The sequence below is a fragment of the Eucyclogobius newberryi genome, unplaced genomic scaffold (assembly GCF_026437365.1).
Source record: "Eucyclogobius newberryi isolate DKJ021-1_F unplaced genomic scaffold, fEucNew1.0.hap1 SCAF_91, whole genome shotgun sequence".
NCBI classification, from domain to species: domain Eukaryota; kingdom Metazoa; phylum Chordata; class Actinopteri; order Gobiiformes; family Gobiidae; genus Eucyclogobius; species Eucyclogobius newberryi.
In genome coordinates, this window is record NW_027316534.1 from 28882 (window position 1) to 50695 (window position 21814).

At 43.1% G+C, this 21814-nt stretch overlaps 1 protein-coding gene across 1 annotated transcript in view; it reads left to right on the forward strand.

The window, feature by feature from the left end:
• The window catches only part of LOC140354518 (polycystin-1-like protein 2), a 61371-nt gene that overhangs the window by 24814 nt on the left and 14743 nt on the right, over positions 1–21814 (forward strand). Inside the window, exons 7-8 of the mRNA XM_072439554.1 lie at positions 843–1185; positions 1506–1642. Coding sequence (XP_072295655.1) covers positions 843–1185; positions 1506–1642 — 480 coding nt within the window. The remainder of the gene's footprint in view (positions 1–842; positions 1186–1505; positions 1643–21814) is intronic.

Below are 21814 nucleotides of genomic sequence, written 5' to 3' on the forward strand. Positions count from 1 at the left end.
CGGCGTTACTCCAGAATACTGCGGTACTCCAGAATACTGCGTAACTCCAGAATACTGCGTTACTCCAGAATACTGTGTTACTCCAGAACACTGCGTTACTCCAGAACACTGCGTTACTCCTGAACCCTGCGTTACTCTAGAACACTGCGTCACTCCCGAATACTGCATTACCCCAGAATACTTTGGACATGTATTTACTTACAGGACACTGATCATCTGTATTAACACGTATTAGTAACGATTTGAATACTTAGAATACTTTGTCTTTGAAGTGCAGAAGTGTAAAAACACGACATTGGATTAAAACATCTTTGTGTCGTTTGTGTTGCACTGATTAAAGAAGAAGAATCACACGTTTTAAAGAAGCGAGAGATGATTCGGAGCCTGAAAGTCTCACGTTGTGTTTCCCCGTTCCTCCTCCACCTGTGTATTTTGTGTATTTTGTGTATTTTGTGTATTTTGTGCTTGTTCCTGCTGAAGCTCGGGTCCTCAGGATTTAATTGGCCCTCAGAGACTCGCCTGAACGTTCAGTGGATTTAAAGAGCTAAACTGTGGATAAATGATCTCGTGAGATAATCTGGATTTAATGAGGAGTTTGTCTAAAGTGGTTTGAGACGCTGCCTTTTTGAAACATGAGTCATAATAATAATAATGAATCCTTTTGTTTTTGGACTACATCCTCAGATGCTCGCTGCAGGAGTTTAAAACACAGTGTGTAACTTTTCCTTCTTATATTGGTGCTGTTCAAACGTGTGTCATGTGCCTCAGAGTGAGTCATGGTCTGAGCCAGGTTCAAAGTGGGACAAAAGTGACTGACGGGGAAATGAAACACTCTGTCTCAGGTTTCATCACGGACGGAAACTCGTTCCTGGTTGGTTCGGCTCGGCTCCGTCAGCTCCGTGTACAGGGCCCCTCGTGTCGGGCCCCCGAAGCTCTGCACTTCCACGGAGACTGTAACCCCACGTACTCCTGGGACTGGGAGGACACTGGCTCCTACAGCCCACGATGGGCCGCGCCGAGCAACTGCACCAGTGACGAGAGCGCCCCCTGTGGGAACAGCACTGGCCCCTGGACGTACCAGAGCCAGGAGCAGCTGAGGGCCGCGCCGTTCTGGGGCCGAAGTGTCTTGTACAAAGGAGGAGGGTTTGTTACAGAGCTTGGACCAAACCTGCAGAACGCCGCCAGGTAAGACTGCTTTAGACTAGTTTAGACTGGTTTAGAATATATTTGCAGTACTCTGCAGCACTTGTACTCTGTATATTTGCAGTACTCTGCAGCACTTGTACTCTGTATATTTGCAGTACTCTGCAGCACTTGTACTCTGTATATTTGCAGTACTCTGCAGCACTTGTACTCTGTATATTTGCAGTACTCTGCAGCACTTGTACTCTGTGTATTTGCAGTACTCTGCAGTACTTGTACTCTGTGTATTTGCAGTACTCTGCAGCACTTGTACTCTGTGTATTTGCAGTACTCTGCAGCACTTGTACTCTGTATATTTGCAGTACTCTGCAGCACTTGTACTCTCTGCGCTGGCTGGACTCGCTCACACGGGCCGTGTTTGTTGAGTTCACGGTTTACAACGCCAACGTGAACCTGTTCTGTTTAGTGACGCTGCTGCTGGAGGCGCCGGACGCCACAGGTCAGTATAAACTCATTTTTAGTATTTATTATTATATATTTATTATTGGGCCCGAGCGCCACAAGCTGGCGAGAGGCCTATTAACCTCGTAAGGCCGCGCTCGCCCACTTCCAAACACTCACTAACGCACTCCTTCACTCACGCACGCCCCGTGCATACTAATTAGTAGTAGGAAAATGGAACATTACCTTTGTAAACGGGCGAAGCCCGTGCAAAAGTGCGCACTAAACGAGCACTTTACATTTCGCGGTCGTCATCCCCATATAAAGCACTCATTTGCGCTAAGTAGCTCACGAATACGTTCCCCATCTCTTGCATGTTCCGTGCATATAAGCATGTAATGCAAAAATTGAACATTATTACTGTTTAGAGGGCCAAAAACACAAAGTGGGCGGAGCCCACTCAAAATTAACGAAAGTACCCGTCAGTGACCAGGGACCCACACCATGAGGTAGGAAAGCGCGAGCGCTTTCCCAAAATGTATAGTTTATGATATTTGAAAAATGGGAAACATTGTTTTCGCATCGGAATATTCTTCTTTTTTCTTCTCTATTTTTCACCCAGTGAAAATTGACGAAAAGTCACAAAAATTTGCACACCTCTAAAAATCGTGCCTCTCTACATTCTGGCTATTTCCCTTTTCTAAAATAAAAAAAATTGGCGCGTCAGCGCCCCCAAATGTACCAAAAATGCATTGAGAGATGGGAAATGACCCAAAAATGATCTGATCGTAGAATCATGAAATTTGGCGCAGAGGTAGATGGTGACAAGAGAAGTAAAAAATATTATCACGGCAACGCCGTCCACCCAACCAAATGTCGGCCATATTGCTTCAAAAATGGCTAAGCATGACCCGGGAGTTTTTCCAAACGTCGTACTTTTACGAACTCCTCCCAGGGCGTTGGCTCTAAAAAGCTGAAACTGTGTGAAAATGCTACTGAGGAGTGGGACATCAAAAGTTATGAAATGACATTGACCCTGTCACGGTCTCTGAGCGGTGAAGCCACAAACTGTAGCTAGAATTTCAGAAATCTCTCAAATGTAACATTTCTGCCGTTTGCGCAGATAAAGTCCGAATTGCGTCAAATTAGAATCAGTTGTTAAACTCTTTGCCCTAAACCTACTTGAGGTGAAATAAATTAATTTGGCGCCACAGCGCCCCCTACAGATTTTATATGGAGGTTAAATGTTTAGTTTTGCGAAATTATATGAAATTTGACACACAACTCAATTTTGGCCCCATCAAAAAAGTCAATGACTCATGTCATAGTTGTTATGGCGTTGCCGTAGCGATGACCAAAACCTCCCATATTATTCCAATGGGGAAATCGCCAGAACATGTTTACACTTTAGACTTTCACAAACTCCTCCCCCTCAGGGCGTTAGACATATGAACCTGAAATGTGGTGAGACTCATCTTCAGGGGTAAAAGTTATTCACATTTTTATTCAAAGAGTCACGGTGTCTGTGCAGCAAAGCCGCACATTTTGCCAAGAATTCTAAATAAAATTGCTTTTTGATGTAAAACAAAGGGGAGAAGATGTGACAGCGTCACAGATTCAGCAGTAGGCGTAATAAAAGGACAATTGGGGCGCGTTAGCCACGCCCCCTCCTATTGCGGCGTGGCGGCGGCTTGGCGAGGGCCGATCATTGCCGCTTGCGGCTATATTTACCTTTTATTATTGTGAGGACAGAAGTATAAGGCCTAAACAGCAGAGGTCGGATCTGAGTATCTGCTGTTATTAAGCGTTCACATTCTCATGTTTCTTCAGGAGCGTTCACATTCTCTTGTTTTTCTTCAGGAGCGTTCACATTCTCATGTTTCTTCAGGAGCGTTCACATTCTTGTGTTTCTTCTGGAGCGTTCACATTCTCGTGTTTCTTCGGGAGCGTTCACATTCTCATGTTTTCTTCAGGAGCGTTCACATTCTCATGTTGTCTTCAGGAGCGTTCACATTCTTGTTTCTTCAGGAGCGTTCACATTCTCGTGTTTCTTCAGGAGCGTTCACATTCTCATGTTTTTCTTCAGAAGCGTTCACATTCTTGTGTTTCTTCTGGAGCGTTCACATTCTCGTGTTTCTTCAGGAGCGTTCACATTCTCTTGTTTTTCTTCAGGAGCGTTCACATTCTCATGTTTCTTCAGGAGCGTTCACATTCTTGTGTTTCTTCTGGAGCGTTCACATTCTCGTGTTTCTTCAGGAGCGTTCACATTCTTGGGTTTCTTCAGGAGCGTTCACATTCTCGTGATTCTTCAGGAGCGTTCACATTCTCATGTTTTCTTCAGGAGCGTTCACATTCTTGTGTTGTCTTCAGGAGCGTTCACATTCTTGCATTTCTTCAGGAGCGTTCACATTCTCGTGTTTCTTTGGAGCGTTCACATTCTCATGTTTCTTCAGGAGCGTTCACATTCTCGTGTGTCTTCAGGAGCGTTCACATTCTTGTGTTGTCTTCAGGAGCGTTCACATTCTTGTGTATCTTCAGGAGCGTTCACATTCTCATTTTCTTCAGGAGCGTTCACATTCTCATGTTTCTTCAGGAGCGTTCACATTCTCATGTTTTCTTCAGGAGCGTTCACATTCTTGTTTTCTTCAAGAGCGTTCACATTCTTGTTTTGCTTCAGGAGCGTTCACATTCTTGTGTTTCTTCAGGGGCGTTCACATTCTTGTATTTCTTCAAGAGCGTTCACATTCTCATGTTTCTTCAGGAGCGTTCACATTCTTGTGTTTCTTCAGGAGCGTTCACATTCTTGTGTTTTTTCAGGAGCGTTCACATTCTTGTGTTTCTTCAGGAGCGTTCACATTCCCGTGTTTCTTCAGGAGCGTTCACATTCTTGTGTTTCTTCAGGAGCGTTCACATTCTCGTGTTTTTTCAGGAGCGTTCACATTCTCGTGTTTCTTCAGGAGCGTTCACATTCTCGTGTTTTCTTCAGGAGCGTTCACATTCTTGTGTTTTCTTCAGGAGCGTTCACATTCTTGTGTTTTCTTCAGGAGCGTTCACATTCTTGTGTTTCTTCAGGAGCGTTCACATTCTTGTGTTTTCTTCAGGAGCGTTCACATTCTTGTGTTTCTTCAGGAGCGTTCACATTCTTGTTTTTCTTCAGGAGCGTTCACATTCTTGTGTTTCTTCAGGGGGGTTCACATTCTTGTGTTTTCTTCAGGAGCGTTCACATTCTTGAGTTTCTTCAGGAGCGTTCACATTCTCTTGTTTCTTCAGGAGCGTTCACATTCTCATGTTTCTTCAGGAGCGTTCACATTCTTGTCTTTCTTCAGGAGCGTTCACATTCTCATGTTTCTTCAGGAGCATTCACGTTCTCATATTTCTTCAGGAGCGTTCACATTCTTGTGTTTCTTCAGGAGCGTTCACATTCTTGTTTTTCATCAGGAGCGTTCACATTCTAGTGTTGTCTTCAGGAGCGTTCACATTCTCGTGATGTCTTCAGGAGCGTTCACATTCTCATGTTTTCTTCAGGAGCGTTCACATTCTTGTGTTTCTTCAGGAGCGTTCACATTCTAGTGTTTCTTCAGGAGCGTTCACATTCTCGTGTTTCTTCAGGAGCGTTCACATTCTCGTGTTTTTTCAGGAGCGTTCACATTCTCGTTTCTTCAGGAGCGTTCACATTCTCGTGTTTTTTCAGCAGCGTTCACATTCTCGTGTTGTCTTCAGGAGCGTTCACATTTTTGTCTTTCTTCAGGAGCGTTCACATTCTCATGTTTCTTCATGAGCTTTCACATTCTTGTGTTTTCTTCAGGAGCGTTCACATTCTCGTGTTTTTTCAGGAGCGTTCACATTCTCGTGTTTTCTTCAGGAGCGTTCACATTCTCTTGTTTCTTCAGGAGCGTTCACATTCTTGTGTTTCTTCAGGAGCGTTCACATTCTCGTTTCTTCAGGAGCGTTCACATTCTCGTGTTTTTTCAGCAGCGTTCACATTCTCGTGTTGTCTTCAGGAGCGTTCACATTTTCGTGTTTCTTCAGGAGCGTTCACATTCTTGTGTTTTCTTCAGGAGCGTTCACATTCTCGTGTTTTTTCAGGAGCGTTCACATTCTCGTGTTTTCTTCAGGAGCGTTCACATTCTTGTGTTTTCTTCAGGAGCGTTCACATTCTCGTGTTTTTTCAGGAGCGTTCACATTCTCGTGTTTTCTTCAGGAGCGTTCACATTCTTGTGTTTCTTCAGGAGCGTTCACATTCTTGTGTTTCTTCAGGAGCGTTCACATTCTTGTTTTTCTTCAGGAGCGTTCACATTCTCGTGTTTCTTCAGGAGCGTTCACATTCTCGTGTTGTCTTCAGGAGCGTTCACATTCTCATGTTTCTTCAGGAGCGTTCACATTCTCGTGTTGTCTTCAGGAGCGTTCACATTTTCTTGTTTCTTCAGGAGCGTTCACATTCTCATGTTTCTTCAGGAGCGTTCACATTCTCATGTTTCTTCAGGAGCATTCACATTCTCGTATTTTCTTCAGGGCCGTTCTCATTCTCGTGTTTTCTTCAGGAGCATTCACATTCTTGTGTTTCTTCAGGAGCGTTCACATTCTCGTATTTTCTTCAGGAGCGTTCACATTCTTGTGTTTCTTCAGGAGCGTTCACATTCTCGTGTTTTCTTCAGGAGCGTTCACATTCTTGTTTTTCTTCAGGAGCGTTAACATTCTCGTGTTTCTTCAGAAGCGTTCACATTCTTGTTTTTCTTCAGGAGCGTTCACATTCTTATATTTCTTCAGGAGCGTTCACATTCTTGTGTTTCTTCAGGAGCGTTCACATTCTCATGTTTCTTCAGGAGCGTTAACATTCTTGTGTTTCTTCAGGAGCGTTCACATTCTCGTATTTTTTTCAGGAGCGTTCACATTCTCATGTTTCTTCAGGAGCGTTCACATTCTTGTGTTTCTTCTGGAGCGTTCACATTCTCGTGTTTCTTCAGGAGCGTTCACATTCTCTTGTTTTTCTTCAGGAGCGTTCACATTCTCGTGATTCTTCAGGAGCGTTCACATTCTCATGTTTTCTTCAGGAGCGTTCACATTCTTGTGTTGTCTTCAGGAGCGTTCACATTCTTGCATTTCTTCAGGAGCGTTCACATTCTCGTGTTTCTTTGGAGCGTTCACATTCTCATGTTTCTTCAGGAGCGTTCACATTCTCGTGTGTCTTCAGGAGCGTTCACATTCTTGTGTTGTCTTCAGGAGCGTTCACATTCTTGTGTATCTTTAGGAGCGTTCACATTCTCATTTTCTTCAGGAGCGTTCACATTCTCGTGTTTCTTCAGGAGCGTTCACATTCTCATGTTTTCTTCAGGAGCGTTCACATTCTTGTGTTTCTTCAGGAGCGTTCACATTCTTGTTTTCTTCAAGAGCGTTCACATTCTTGTTTTGCTTCAGGAGCGTTCACATTCTTGTGTTTCTTCAGGGGCGTTCACATTCTTGTATTTCTTCAAGAGCGTTCACATTCTCATGTTTCTTCAGGAGCGTTCACATTCTTGTGTTTCTTCAGGAGCGTTCACATTCTTGTGTTTTTTCAGGAGCGTTCACATTCTTGTGTTTCTTCAGGAGCGTTCACATTCTCGTGTTTCTTCAGGAGCGTTCACATTCTTGTGTTTCTTCAGGAGCGTTCACATTCTCGTGTTTTTTCAGGAGCGTTCACATTCTCGTGTTTCTTCAGGAGCGTTCACATTCTCGTGTTTTCTTCAGGAGCGTTCACATTCTTGTGTTTTCTTCAGGAGCGTTCACATTCTTGTGTTTTCTTCAGGAGCGTTCACATTCTCGTATTTTCTTCAGGAGCGTTCACATTCTTGTGTTTCTTCAGGAGCGTTCACATTCTCGTGTTTTCTTCAGGAGCGTTCACATTCTCATGTTTCTTCAGGAGCATTCACGTTCTCATATTTCTTCAGGAGCGTTCACATTCTCGTGTTTTCTTCAGGAGCGTTCACATTCTTGTTTTTCTTCAGGAGCGTTAACATTCTCGTGTTTCTTCAGAAGCGTTCACATTCTTGTTTTTCTTCAGGAGCGTTCACATTCTTATATTTCTTCAGGAGCGTTCACATTCTTGTGTTTCTTCAGGAGCGTTCACATTCTCATGTTTCTTCAGGAGCGTTAACATTCTTGTGTTTCTTCAGGAGCGTTCACATTCTCGTATTTTTTTCAGGAGCGTTCACATTCTCATGTTTCTTCAGGAGCGTTCACATTCTTGTGTTTCTTCTGGAGCGTTCACATTCTCTTGTTTTTCTTCAGGAGCGTTCACATTCTCATGTTTCTTCAGGAGCGTTCACATTCTTGTGTTTCTTCTGGAGCGTTCACATTCTCTTGTTTTTCTTCAGGAGCGTTCACATTCTCGTGTTTCTTCAGGAGCGTTCACATTCTCTTGTTTTTCTTCAGGAGCGTTCACATTCTCATGTTTCTTCAGGAGCGTTCACATTCTTGTGTTTCTTCTGGAGCGTTCACATTCTCGTGTTTCTTCAGGAGCGTTCACATTCTTGGGTTTCTTCAGGAGCGTTCACATTCTCGTGATTCTTCAGGAGCGTTCACATTCTCATGTTTTCTTCAGGAGCGTTCACATTCTTGTGTTGTCTTCAGGAGCGTTCACATTCTTGCATTTCTTCAGGAGCGTTCACATTCTCGTGTTTCTTTGGAGCGTTCACATTCTCATGTTTCTTCAGGAGCGTTCACATTCTCGTGTCTCTTCAGGAGAGTTCACATTCTTGTGTTGTCTTCAGGAGCGTTCACATTCTTGTGTATCTTCAGGAGCGTTCACATTCTCATTTTCTTCAGGAGCGTTCACATTCTCGTGTTTCTTCAGGAGCGTTCACATTCTCATGTTTTCTTCAGGAGCGTTCACATTCTTGTGTTTCTTCAGGAGCGTTCACATTCTTGTTTTCTTCAAGAGCGTTCACATTCTTGTTTTGCTTCAGGAGCGTTCACATTCTTGTGTTTCTTCAGGGGCGTTCACATTCTTGTATTTCTTCAAGAGCGTTCACATTCTCATGTTTCTTCAGGAGCGTTCACATTCTTGTGTTTCTTCAGGAGCGTTCACATTCTCGTGTTTCTTCAGGAGCGTTCACATTCTTGTGTTTCTTCAGGAGCGTTCACATTCTCGTGTTTTTTCAGGAGCGTTCACATTCTCGTGTTTCTTCAGGAGCGTTCACATTCTCGTGTTTTCTTCAGGAGCGTTCACATTCTTGTGTTTTCTTCAGGAGCGTTCACATTCTTGTGTTTTCTTCAGGAGCGTTCACATTCTTTTGTTTCTTCAGGAGCGTTCACATTCTTGTGTTTTCTTCAGGAGCGTTCACATTCTTGTGTTTCTTCAGGAGCGTTCACATTCTTGTTTTTCTTCAGGAGCGTTCACATTCTTGTGTTTCTTCAGGGGGGTTCACATTCTTGTGTTTTCTTCAGGAGCGTTCACATTCTTGAGTTTCTTCAGGAGCGTTCACATTCTCTTGTTTCTTCAGGAGCGTTCACATTCTCATGTTTCTTCAGGAGCGTTCACATTCTTGTCTTTCTTCAGGAGCGTTCACATTCTCATGTTTCTTCAGGAGCATTCACGTTCTCATATTTCTTCAGGAGCGTTCACATTCTTGTGTTTCTTCAGGAGCGTTCACATTCTTGTTTTTCATCAGGAGCGTTCACATTCTAGTGATGTCTTCAGGAGCGTTCACATTCTCATGTTTTCTTCAGGAGCGTTCACATTCTCATGTTTTCTTCAGGAGCGTTCACATTCTTGTGTTTCTTCAGGAGCGTTCACATTCTCGTGATGTCTTCAGGAGCGTTCACATTCTCATGTTTTCTTCAGGAGCGTTCACATTCTTGTGTTTCTTCAGGAGCGTTCACATTCTAGTGTTTCTTCAGGAGCGTTCACATTCTCGTGTTTCTTCAGGAGCGTTCACATTCTTGTGTTTTCTTCAGGAGCGTTCACATTCTCGTGTTTTTTCAGGAGCGTTCACATTCTCGTGTTTTCTTCAGGAGCGTTCACATTCTCTTGTTTCTTCAGGAGCGTTCACATTCTTGTGTTTCTTCAGGAGCGTTCACATTCTCATGTTTCTTCAGGAGCATTCACATTCTCATATTTCTTCAGGAGCGTTCACATTCTTGTGTTTCTTCAGGAGCGTTCACATTCTTGTGTTTCTTCAGGAGCGTTCACATTCTCGTGTTTTCTTGAGGAACGTTCACATTCTTGTGTTTCTTCAGGAGCGTTCACATTCTCTTGTTTCTTCAGGAGCGTTCACATTCTCATGTTTCTTCAGGAGCGTTCACATTCTCGTGTTTCTTCAGGAGCATTCACGTTCTCATATTTCTTCAGGAGCGTTCACATTCTCGTGTTTCTTCGGGAGCGTTCACATTCTCATGTTTTCTTCAGGAGCGTTCACATTCTCATGTTGTCTTCAGGAGCGTTCACATTCTTGTTTCTTCAGGAGCGTTCACATTCTTGGGTTTCTTCAGGAGCGTTCACATTCTCTTGTTTTTCTTCAGGAGCGTTCACATTCTCATGTTTCTTCAGGAGCGTTCACATTCTTGTGTTTCTTCTGGAGCGTTCACATTCTCGTGTTTCTTCAGGAGCGTTCACATTCTCTTGTTTTTCTTCAGGAGCGTTCACATTCTCATGTTTCTTCAGGAGCGTTCACATTCTTGTGTTTCTTCTGGAGCGTTCACATTCTCGTGTTTCTTCAGGAGCGTTCACATTCTTGGGTTTCTTCAGGAGCGTTCACATTCTCGTGATTCTTCAGGAGCGTTCACATTCTCATGTTTTCTTCAGGAGCGTTCACATTCTTGTGTTGTCTTCAGGAGCGTTCACATTCTAGTGTTTCTTTGGAGCGTTCACATTCTCGTGTGTCTTCAGGAGCGTTCACATTCTTGTGTTGTCTTCAGGAGCGTTCACATTCTTGTGTATCTTCAGGAGCGTTCACATTCTCATTTTCTTCAGGAGCGTTCACATTCTCATGTTTCTTCAGGAGCGTTCACATTCTCATGTTTTCTTCAGGAGCGTTCACATTCTTGTGTTTCTTCAGGAGCGTTCACATTCTTGTTTTCTTCAAGAGCGTTCACATTCTTGTTTTGCTTCAGGAGCGTTCACATTCTTGTGTTTCTTCAGGGGCGTTCACATTCTTGTATTTCTTCAAGAGCGTTCACATTCTCATGTTTCTTCAGGAGCGTTCACATTCTTGTGTTTCTTCAGGAGCGTTCACATTCTTGTGTTTTTTCAGGAGCGTTCACATTCTTGTGTTTCTTCAGGAGCGTTCACATTCTCGTGTTTCTTCAGGAGCGTTCACATTCTTGTGTTTCTTCAGGAGCGTTCACATTCTCGTGTTTTTTCAGGAGCGTTCACATTCTCGTGTTTCTTCAGGAGCGTTCACATTCTCGTGTTTTCTTCAGGAGCGTTCACATTCTTGTGTTTTCTTCAGGAGCGTTCACATTCTTGTGTTTTTTCAGGAGCGTTCACATTCTTGTGTTTCTTCAGGAGCGTTCACATTCTTGTGTTTTCTTCAGGAGCGTTCACATTCTTGTGTTTCTTCAGGAGCGTTCACATTCTTGTTTTTCTTCAGGAGCGTTCACATTCTTGTGTTTCTTCAGGGGGGTTCACATTCTTGTGTTTTCTTCAGGAGCGTTCACATTCTTGAGTTTCTTCAGGAGCGTTCACATTCTCTTGTTTCTTCAGGAGCGTTCACATTCTCATGTTTCTTCAGGAGCGTTCACATTCTTGTCTTTCTTCAGGAGCGTTCACATTCTCATGTTTCTTCAGGAGCATTCACGTTCTCATATTTCTTCAGGAGCGTTCACATTCTTGTGTTTCTTCAGGAGCGTTCACATTCTTGTTTTTCATCAGGAGCGTTCACATTCTAGTGTTGTCTTCAGGAGCGTTCACATTCTCGTGATGTCTTCAGGAGCGTTCACATTCTCGTATTTCTTCAGGAGCGTTCACATTCTCGTCTTTGTTCAGGAGCGTTCACATTCTCGTGTTGTCTTCAGGAGCGTTCACATTCTAGTGTTTCTTCAGGAGCGTTCACATTCTCGTATTTTTTCAGGAGCGTTCACATTCTCGTTTCTTCAGGAGCGTTCACATTCTCGTGTTTTTTCAGCAGCGTTCACATTCTCGTGTTGTCTTCAGGAGCGTTCACATTTTCGTGTTTCTTCAGGAGCGTTCACATTCTTGTGTTTTCTTCAGGAGCGTTCACATTCTCGTGTTTTTTCAGGAGCGTTCACATTCTCGTGTTTTCTTCAGGAGCGTTCACATTCTTGTGTTTTCTTCAGGAGCGTTCACATTCTCGTGTTTTTTCAGGAGCGTTCACATTCTCGTGTTTTCTTCAGGAGCGTTCACATTCTTGTGTTTCTTCAGGAGCGTTCACATTCTTGTGTTTCTTCAGGAGCGTTCACATTCTTGTTTTTCTTCAGGAGCGTTCACATTCTCGTGTTTATTCAGGAGCGTTCACATTCTCGTGTTGTCTTCAGGAGCGTTCACATTCTCATGTTTCTTCAGGAGCGTTCACATTTTCTTGTTTCTTCAGGAGCGTTCACATTCTCATGTTTCTTCAGGAGCATTCACATTCTCGTATTTTCTTCAGGGCCGTTCTCATTCTCGTGTTTTCTTCAGGAGCATTCACATTCTTGTGTTTCTTCAGGAGCGTTCACATTCTCGTATTTTCTTCAGGAGCGTTCACATTCTTGTGTTTCTTCAGGAGCGTTCACATTCTCGTGTTTTCTTCAGGAGCGTTCACATTCTTGTTTTTCTTCAGGAGCGTTAACATTCTCTTGTTTCTTCAGAAGCGTTCACATTCTTGTTTTTCTTCAGGAGCGTTCACATTCTTATATTTCTTCAGGAGCGTTCACATTCTTGTGTTTCTTCAGGAGCGTTCACATTCTCATGTTTCTTCAGGAGCGTTAACATTCTTGTGTTTCTTCAGGAGCGTTCACATTCTCGTATTTTTTTCAGGAGCGTTCACATTCTCATGTTTCTTCAGGAGCGTTCACATTCTTGTGTTTCTTCTGGAGCGTTCACATTCTCGTGTTTCTTCAGGAGCGTTCACATTCTCTTGTTTTTCTTCAGGAGCGTTCACATTCTCATGTTTCTTCAGGAGCGTTCACATTCTTGTGTTTCTTCTGGAGCGTTCACATTCTCGTGTTTCTTTGGAGCGTTCACATTCTTGTGTTGTCTTCAGGAGCGTTCACATTCTTGCTTTCTTCAGGAGCGTTCACATTCTCGTGTTTCTTTGGAGCGTTCACATTCTCATGTTTCTTCAGGAGCGTTCACATTCTTGTGTTGTCTTCAGGAGCGTTCACATTCTTGTGTATCTTCAGGAGCGTTCACATTCTCATTTTCTTCAGGAGCGTTCACATTCTCGTGTTTCTTCAGGAGCGTTCACATTCTCATGTTTTCTTCAGGAGCGTTCACATTCTTGTGTTTCTTCAGGAGCGTTCACATTCTTGTTTTCTTCAAGAGCGTTCACATTCTTGTTTTGCTTCAGGAGCGTTCACATTCTTGTGTTTCTTCAGGGGCGTTCACATTCTTGTATTTCTTCAAGAGCGTTCACATTCTCATGTTTCTTCAGGAGCGTTCACATTCTTGTGTTTCTTCAGGAGCGTTCACATTCTTGTGTTTTTTCAGGAGCGTTCACATTCTTGTGTTTCTTCAGGAGCGTTCACATTCTCGTGTTTCTTCAGGAGCGTTCACATTCTTGTGTTTCTTCAGGAGCGTTCACATTCTCGTGTTTTTTCAGGAGCGTTCACATTCTCGTGTTTCTTCAGGAGCGTTCACATTCTCGTGTTTTCTTCAGGAGCGTTCACATTCTTGTGTTTTCTTCAGGAGCGTTCACATTCTTGTGTTTTCTTCAGGAGCGTTCACATTCTTGTGTTTTCTTCAGGAGCGTTCACATTCTTGTGTTTCTTCAGGAGCGTTCACATTCTTGTTTTTCTTCAGGAGCGTTCACATTCTTGTGTTTCTTCAGGAGCGTTCACATTCTTGTCTTTCTTCAGGAGCGTTCACATTCTCATGTTTCTTCAGGAGCGTTCACATTCTTGTGTTTCTTCAGGAGCGTTCACATTCTTGTTTTTCATCAGGAGCGTTCACATTCTAGTGTTGTCTTCAGGAGCGTTCACATTCTCGTGATGTCTTCAGGAGCGTTCACATTCTCGTATTTCTTCAGGAGCGTTCACATTCTCGTCTTTGTTCAGGAGCGTTCACATTCTCGTGTTGTCTTCAGGAGCGTTCACATTCTAGTGTTTCTTCAGGAGCGTTCACATTCTCGTGTTTCTTCAGGAGCGTTCACATTCTCGTGTTTTTTCAGGAGCGTTCACATTCTCGTTTCTTCAGGAGCGTTCACATTCTCGTGTTTTTTCAGCAGCGTTCACATTCTCGTGTTGTCTTCAGGAGCGTTCACATTTTTGTCTTTCTTCAGGAGCGTTCACATTCTTGTGTTTCTTCAGGAGCGTTCACATTCTTGTGTTTCTTCAGGAGCGTTCACATTCTCGTATTTCTTCAGGAGCGTTCACATTCTCGTCTTTCTTCAGGAGCGTTCACATTCTCGTCTTTCTTCAGGAGCGTTCACATTCTCGTGTTGTCTTCAGGAGCGTTCACATTCTTGTGTTTCTTCAGGAGCGTTCACATTCTCTTGTTTCTTCCGGAGCGTTCACATTCTCATGTTTCTTCAGGAGCATTCACGTTTTCATATTTCTTCAGGAGCGTTCACATTCTCGTGTTTTCTTGAGGAACGTTCACGATCTTGTGTTTCTTCAGGAGCGTTCACATTCTTTTGTTTCTTCAGGAGCGTTCACATTCTTGTTTTTCTTCAGGAGCGTTCACATTCTCGTGATTCTTCAGGAGAGTTCACTTTCTTGTGTTTTCTTCAGGAGCGTTCACATTCTCGTGTTTCTTCAGGAGCGTTCACATTCTCGTGTTGTCTTCAGGAGCGTTCACATTCTCATGTTTCTTCAGGAGCGTTCACATTCTCGTGTTGTCTTCAGGAGCGTTCACATTCTCTTGTTTCTTCAGGAGCATTCACATTCTTGTGTTTCTTCAGGAGCGTTCACATTCTCATGTTTTCTTCAGGAGCGTTCACATTCTTGTGTTTCTTCAGGAGCGTTCACATTCTCATGTTTCTTCAGGAGCATTCACGTTCTCATATTTCTTCAGGAGCATTCACGTTCTCATATTTCTTCAGAAGCGTTCACATTCTTGTTTTTCATCAGGAGCGTTCACATTCTCGTGTTGTCTTCAGGAGCGTTCACATTCTTGTTTTTCATCAGGAGCGTTCACATTCTCGTGTTGTCTTCAGGAGCGTTCACATTGTCGTGATGTCTTCAGGAGCGTTCACATTCTCGTGTTTTCTTCAGGAGCGTTCACATTCTTGTATTTCTTCAGGGGCGTTCACATTCTGGTGTTTCTTCAGGAGCGTTCACATTCTCGTGTTTCTTCAGGAGCGTTAACATTCTTGTGTTTCTTCAGGAGCGTTCACATTCTCGTATTTTTTTTTGGGGCGTTCACATTCTCATGTTTTCTTCAGGAGCGTTCACATTCTCGTATTTCTTCAGGAGTGTTCACATTCTCGTCTTTCTTCAGGAGCGTTCACATTCTCGTCTTTCTTCAGGAGCGTTCACATTCTCTTGTTTCTTCCGGAGCGTTCACATTCTCATGTTTCTTCAGGAGCGTTCACATTCTCGTTTTTTCTTGAGGAACGTTCACGATCTTGTGTTTCTTCAGGAGCGTTCACATTCTTTTGTTTCTTCAGGAGCGTTCACATTCTTGTTTTTCTTCAGGAGCGTTCACATTCTCGTGTTTCTTCAGGGGCGTTCACATTCTCATGTTTTCTTTAGGAGCGTTCACATTCTCATGTTTTCTTCAGGAGCGTTCACATTCTTGTGTTTCTTCAGGAGCGTTCACATTCTCGTGTTTTCTTCAGGAGTGTTCACATTCTCGTGTTTTCTTCAGGAGTGTTCACATTCTTGTTTTTCTTCAGGAGCGTTCACATTCTTGTTTTCTTCAGGAGCGTTCACATTCTTGTTTTTCTTCAGGAGCGTTCACATTCTCGTGATTCTTCAGGAGAGTTCACATTCTTGTGTTTTCTTCAGGAGCGTTCACATTCTCATGTTTCTTCAGGAGCGTTCACATTCTCGTGTTGTCTTCAGGAGCGTTCACATTCTCATGTTTCTTCAGGAGCGTTCACATTCTCGTGTTGTCTTCAGGAGCATTCACATTCTTGTGTTTCTTCAGGAGCGTTCACATTCTCGTATTTTCTTCAGGAGCGTTCACATTGTTGTGTTTCTTCAGGAGCGTTCACATTCTCGTATTTTCTTCAGGAGCGTTCTCATTCTTGTTTTTCTTCAGGAGCGTTAACATTCTCGTGTTTCTTCAGAAGCGTTCACATTCTTGTTTTTCTTCAGGAGCGTTCACATTCTCATGTTTTCTTCAGGAGCGTTCACATTCTTGTGTTTCTTCAGGAGCGTTCACATTCTCATGTTTCTTCAGGAGCATTCACGTTCTCATATTTCTTCAGGAGCGTTCACATTCTTGTGTTTCTTCAGGAGCGTTCACATTCTTGTTTTTCATCAGGAGCGTTCACATTCTCGTGTTGTCTTCAGGAGCGTTCACATTCTTGTTTTTCATCAGGAGCGTTCACATTCTCGTGTTGTCTTCAGGAGCGTTCACATTGTCGTGATGTCTTCAGGAGCGTTCACATTCTCGTGTTTTCTTCAGGAGCGTTCACATTCTCATGTTTTCTTCAGGGGCGTTCACATTCTGGTGTTTCTTCAGGAGCGTTCACATTCTCGTGTTTCTTCAGGAGCGTTAACATTCTTGTGTTTCTTCAGGAGCGTTCACATTCTCGTATTTTTTTCAGGAGCGTTCACATTCTCATGTTTTCTTCAGGAGCGTTCACATTCTCGTATTTCTTCAGGAGTGTTCACATTCTCGTCTTTCTTCAGGAGCGTTCACATTCTCGTCTTTCTTCAGGAGCGTTCACATTCTCTTGTTTCTTCCGGAGCGTTCACATTCTCATGTTTCTTCAGGAGCGTTCACATTCTCGTGTTTCTTCAGGGGCGTTCACATTCTTGTGTTTCTTCAGGAGCGTTCACATTCTTGTGTTTCTTCAGGAGCGTTCACATTCTTGTTTTCTTCAGGAGCGTTCACATTCTCGTGTTTTCTTCAGGAGCGTTCACATTCTCGTGTTTTCTTCAGGAGCGTTCACATTCTCGTGTTTCTTCAGGGGCGTTCACATTCTTGTTTTTCTTCAGGAGCGTTCACATTCTTGTTTTCTTCAGGAGCGTTCACATTCTTGTTTTTCTTCAGGAGCGTTCACATTCTCGTGATTCTTCAGGAGAGTTCACATTCTTGTGTTTTCTTCAGGAGCGTTCACATTCTCGTGTTTCTTCAGGAGCGTTCACATTCTTGTGTTTCTTCAGGAGCGTTCACATTCTTGTTTTTCTTCAGGAGCGTTCACATTCTTGTGTTTCTTCAGGGGGGTTCACATTCTCGTGTTTTCTTGAGGAACGTTCACATTCTTGTGTTTCTCCAGGAGCGTTCACATTCTTGTGTTTCCTCAGGAGCGTTCACATTCTCGTGTTTCTTCAGGAGCGTTCACATTCTCGTGTTTCTTCAGGAGCGTTCACATTCTCATGTTTCTTCAGGAGCATTCACATTCTCGACTTTCTTCAGGAGCGTTCACATTCTCTTGTTTCTTGAGGAGCATTCACATTCTCATGTTTCTTCAGGAGCGTTCACATTCTTGTCTTTCTTCAGGAGCGTTCACATTCTTGTGTTTCTTCAGGAGCGTTCACATTCTCATGTTTCTTCATGAGCGTTCACATTCTCATGTTTCTTCAGGAGCGTTCACATTCTCTTGTTTCTTCAGGAGCGTTCACATTCTTGTGTTTCTTCAGGAGCGTTCACATTCTCATGTTTCTTCAGGAGCGTTCACATTCTTGTGTTTCTTCAGGAGCGTTCACATTCTTGTGTTTCTTCAGGAGCGTTCACATTCTCGTGTTTCTTCAGGAGCGTTCACATTCTCATGTTTCTTCAGGAGCGTTCACATTCTTGTGTTTCTTCAGGAGCGTTCACATTCTCGTGTTTCTTCAGGAGCGTTCACATTCTCGTGTTTTCTTGAGGAACGTTCACATTCTCTTGTTTCTTCAGGAGCGTTCACATTCTCATGTTTCTTCAGGAGCGTTCACATTCTCGTGTTTCTTCAGGAGCATTCACGTTCTCATATTTCTTCAGGAGCGTTCACATTCTTGTGTTTCTTCAGGAGCGTTCACATTCTTGTTTTTCATCAGGAGCGTTCACATTCTCGTGATGTCTTCAGGAGCGTTCACATTCTCGTATTTCTTCAGGAGCGTTCACATTCTCGTCTTTCTTCAGGAGCGTTCACATTCTCGTGTTTTCTTGAGGAACGTTCACGATCTTGTGTTTCTTCAGGAGCGTTCACATTCTTTTGTTTCTTCAGGAGCGTTCACATTCTTGTTTTTCTTCAGGAGCGTTCACATTCTCGTGATTCTTCAGGAGAGTTCACATTCTCGTGTTTCTTCAGGAGCGTTCACATTCTTGTGTTTCTTCAGGAGCGTTCACATTCTCGTGTTGTCTTCAGGAGCGTTCACATTCTCATGTTTCTTCAGGAGCGTTCACATTCTCGTGTTGTCTTCAGGAGCGTTCACATTCTCGTCTTTCTTCAGGAGCGTTCACATTCTCTTGTTTCTTCCGGAGCGTTCACATTCTCATGTTTCTTCAGGAGCGTTCACATTCTTGTGTTTCTTCTGGAAAGTTCACATTCTTGTGTTTCTTCAGGAGCGTTCACATTCTTGTGTTTCTTCTGGAAAGTTCACATTCTCGTGATTCTTCAGGAGCGTTCACACTCTTGTGTTGTCTTCAGGAGCATTCACATTCTCTTGTTGTCTTCAGGAGCGTTCACATTCTCTTGTTGTCTTTAGGAGCGTTCACATTCTCATGTTTCTTCAGGAGCGTTCACATTCTTGTGTTTCTTCTGGAAAGTTCACATTCTTGTTTTTCTTCAGGAGCGTTCACATTCTCATGTTTCTTCAGGAGCGTTCACATTCTCGTGTTTCTTCAGGAGCGTTCACATTCTCGTTTCTTCAGGAGCGTTCACATTCTCATGTTTCTTCAGGAGCGTTCACATTCTCGTATTTCTTCAGGAGCGTTCACATTCTCGTCTTTCTTCAGGAGCGTTCACATTCTCTTTCTTCCGGAGCGTTCACATTCTCATGTTTCTTCAGGAGCATTCACGTTTTCATATTTCTTCAGGAGCGTTCACATTCTCGTGTTTTCTTGAGGAACGTTCACATTCTTGTTTTTCTTCAGGGGCGTTCACATTCTTGTTTTTCTTCAGGAGCGTTCACATTCTTGTGTTTCTTCAGGGGCGTTCACATTCTTGTATTTCTTCAAGAGCGTTCACATTCTCATGTTTCTTCAGGGGCGTTCACATTCTCGTATTTTCTTCAGGTGCGTTCACATTCTCATTTTTCTTCAGGAGCATTCACATTCTCTTGTTTCTTCAGGAGCGTTCACATTCTCATGTTTCTTAAGGAGCATTCACATTCTTGTTTTTCTTCAGGAGCGTTCACATTCTAGTGTTTCTTCAGGAGCGTTCACATTCTTGTGTTTCTTCAGGAGCGTTCACATTCTCGTGTTTTCTTCAGGAGCGTTCACATTCTCGTGTTTTTTCAGGAGCGTTCACATTCTCGTGTTGTCTTCAGGAGCTTTCACATTTTCGTCTTTCTTCAGGAGCGTTCACATTCTCATGTTTCTTCATGAGCGTTCACATTCTTGTGTTTCTTCAGGAGCGTTCACATTCTCATGTTTCTTCAGGAGCGTTCACATTCTTGTGTTTCTTCAGGAGCGTTCACATTCTCGTGTTTCTTCAGGAGCGTTCACATTCTTGTTTTTCTTCAGGAGCGTTCACATTCTTGTGTTTCTTCAGGGGCGTTCACATTCTTGTATTTCTTCAAGAGCGTTCACATTCTCATGTTTCTTCAGGGGCGTTCACATTCTCGTATTTTCTTCAGGTGCGTTCACATTCTCATTTTTCTTCAGGAGCATTCACATTCTCTTTCTTCAGGAGCGTTCACATTCTCATGTTTCTTAAGGAGCATTCACATTCTTGTTTTTCTTCAGGAGCGTTCACATTCTAGTGTTTCTTCAGGAGCGTTCACATTCTTGTGTTTCTTCAGGAGCGTTCACATTCTCGTGTTTCTTCAGGAGCGTTCACATTCTCGTGTTTTGTCAGGAGCGTTCACATTCTTGTGTTTCTTCAGGAGCGTTCACATTCTCGTGTTTCTTCAGGAGCGTTCACATTCTCGTGTTTTGTCAGGAGCGTTCACATTCTCGTGTTTCTTCAGGAGCGTTCACATTTTCGTCTTTCTTCAGGAGCGTTCACATTCTCATGTTTCTTCATGAGCGTTCACATTCTCGAGTTTCTTCAGGAGCGTTCACATTCTCTTGTTTCTTGAGGAGCGTTCACATTCTCGTGTTTTCTTCAGGAGCGTTCACATTCTTGTTTTTCTTCAGGAGCGTTCACATTCTCGTGTTTCTTCAGAAGCGTTCACATTCTTGTTTTTCTTCAGGAGCGTTCACATTCTTGTTTCTTCAGGAGCGTTCATTTTCTCGTATTTTCTTCAGGAGCGTTCACATTCTCGTATTTCTTCAGGAGCGTTCACATTCTTGTGTTTCTTAAGGGCCGTTCACATTCTCGTGTTACTTCAGGAGCGTTCACATTCTTGTTTTTCTTCAGGAGCGTTCACATTCTTGTTTTTCTTCAGGAGCGTTCACATTCTTGTGTTTCTTCAGCAGCGTTCACATTCTTGTTTTCTTCTGGAGCATTCACATTCTCGTATTTTCTTCAGGAGCGTTCACATTCTTGTGTTTCTTCTGGAAAGTTCACATTCTTGTGTTTCTTCAGGAGCGTTCACATTCTTTTGTTTCTTCAGGAGCGTTCACATTCTTGTTTTTCTTCAGGAGCGTTCACATTCTTGTGTTTCTTCAGGGGCGTTCACATTCTCCTGATTCTTCAGGAGCGTTCACATTCTCTTGTTGTCTTTAGGAGCGTTCACATTCTCATGTTTGTTCAGGAGCGTTCACATTCTTGTGTTTCTTCTGGAAAGTTCACATTCTTGTTTTTCTTCAGGAGCGTTCACATTCTCATGTTTCTTCAGGAGCGTTCACATTCTCGTGTTTCTTCAGGAGCGTTCACATTCTCGTTTCTTCAGGAGCGTTCACATTCTCATGTTTCTTCAGGAGCGTTCACATTCTCATGTTTCTTCAGGAGCGTCCACATTCTCGTATTTTTTCAGGAGCGTTCACATTCTCGTATTTCTTCAGGAGCGTTCACATTCTCGTATTTCTTCAGGAGCGTTCACATTCTCGTATTTCTTCAGGAGCGTTCACATTCTCGTATTTCTTCAGGAGCGTTCACATTCTCATGTTTCTTCAGGAGCATTCACATTCTTGTATTTCTTCAAGAGCGTTCACATTCTCATGTTTCTTCAGGGGCGTTCACATTCTCGTATTTTCTTCAGGTGCGTTCACATTCTCATTTTTCTTCAGGAGCATTCACATTCTCTTGTTTCTTCAGGAGCGTTCACATTCTCATGTTTCTTAAGGAGCATTCACATTCTTGTTTTTCTTCAGGAGCGTTCACATTCTAGTGTTTCTTCAGGAGCGTTCACATTCTCGTGTTTCTTCAGGAGCGTTCACATTCTCGTGTTTTTTCAGGAGCGTTCACATTCTCGTGTTTCTTCAGGAGCGTTCACATTCTCGTGTTTTTTCAGGAGCGTTCACATTCTCGTGTTGTCTTCAGGAGCGTTCACATTTTCGTCTTTCTTCAGGAGCGTTCACATTCTCTTGTTTCTTCATGAGCGTTCACATTCTTGTGTTTCTTCAGGAGCGTTCACATTCTCATGTTTCTTCAGGAGCGTTCACATTCTTGTCTTTCTTCAGGAACATTCACATTCTTGTGTTTCTTCAGGAGCGTTCACATTCTTGTGTTTCTTCAGGAGCGTTCACATTCTTGTGTTTCTTCAGGAGCGTTCACATTCTCGTGTTTCTTCAGGAGCGTTCACATTCTTGTGTTTCTTCAGGAGCGATCACATTCTTGTTTTTCTTCAGGAGCGTTCACATTCTTGTGTTTCCTCAGGAGCGTTCACATTCTCTTGTTTCTTGAGGAGTATTCACATTCTCATGTTTCTTCAGGAGCGTTCACATTCTTGTCTTTCT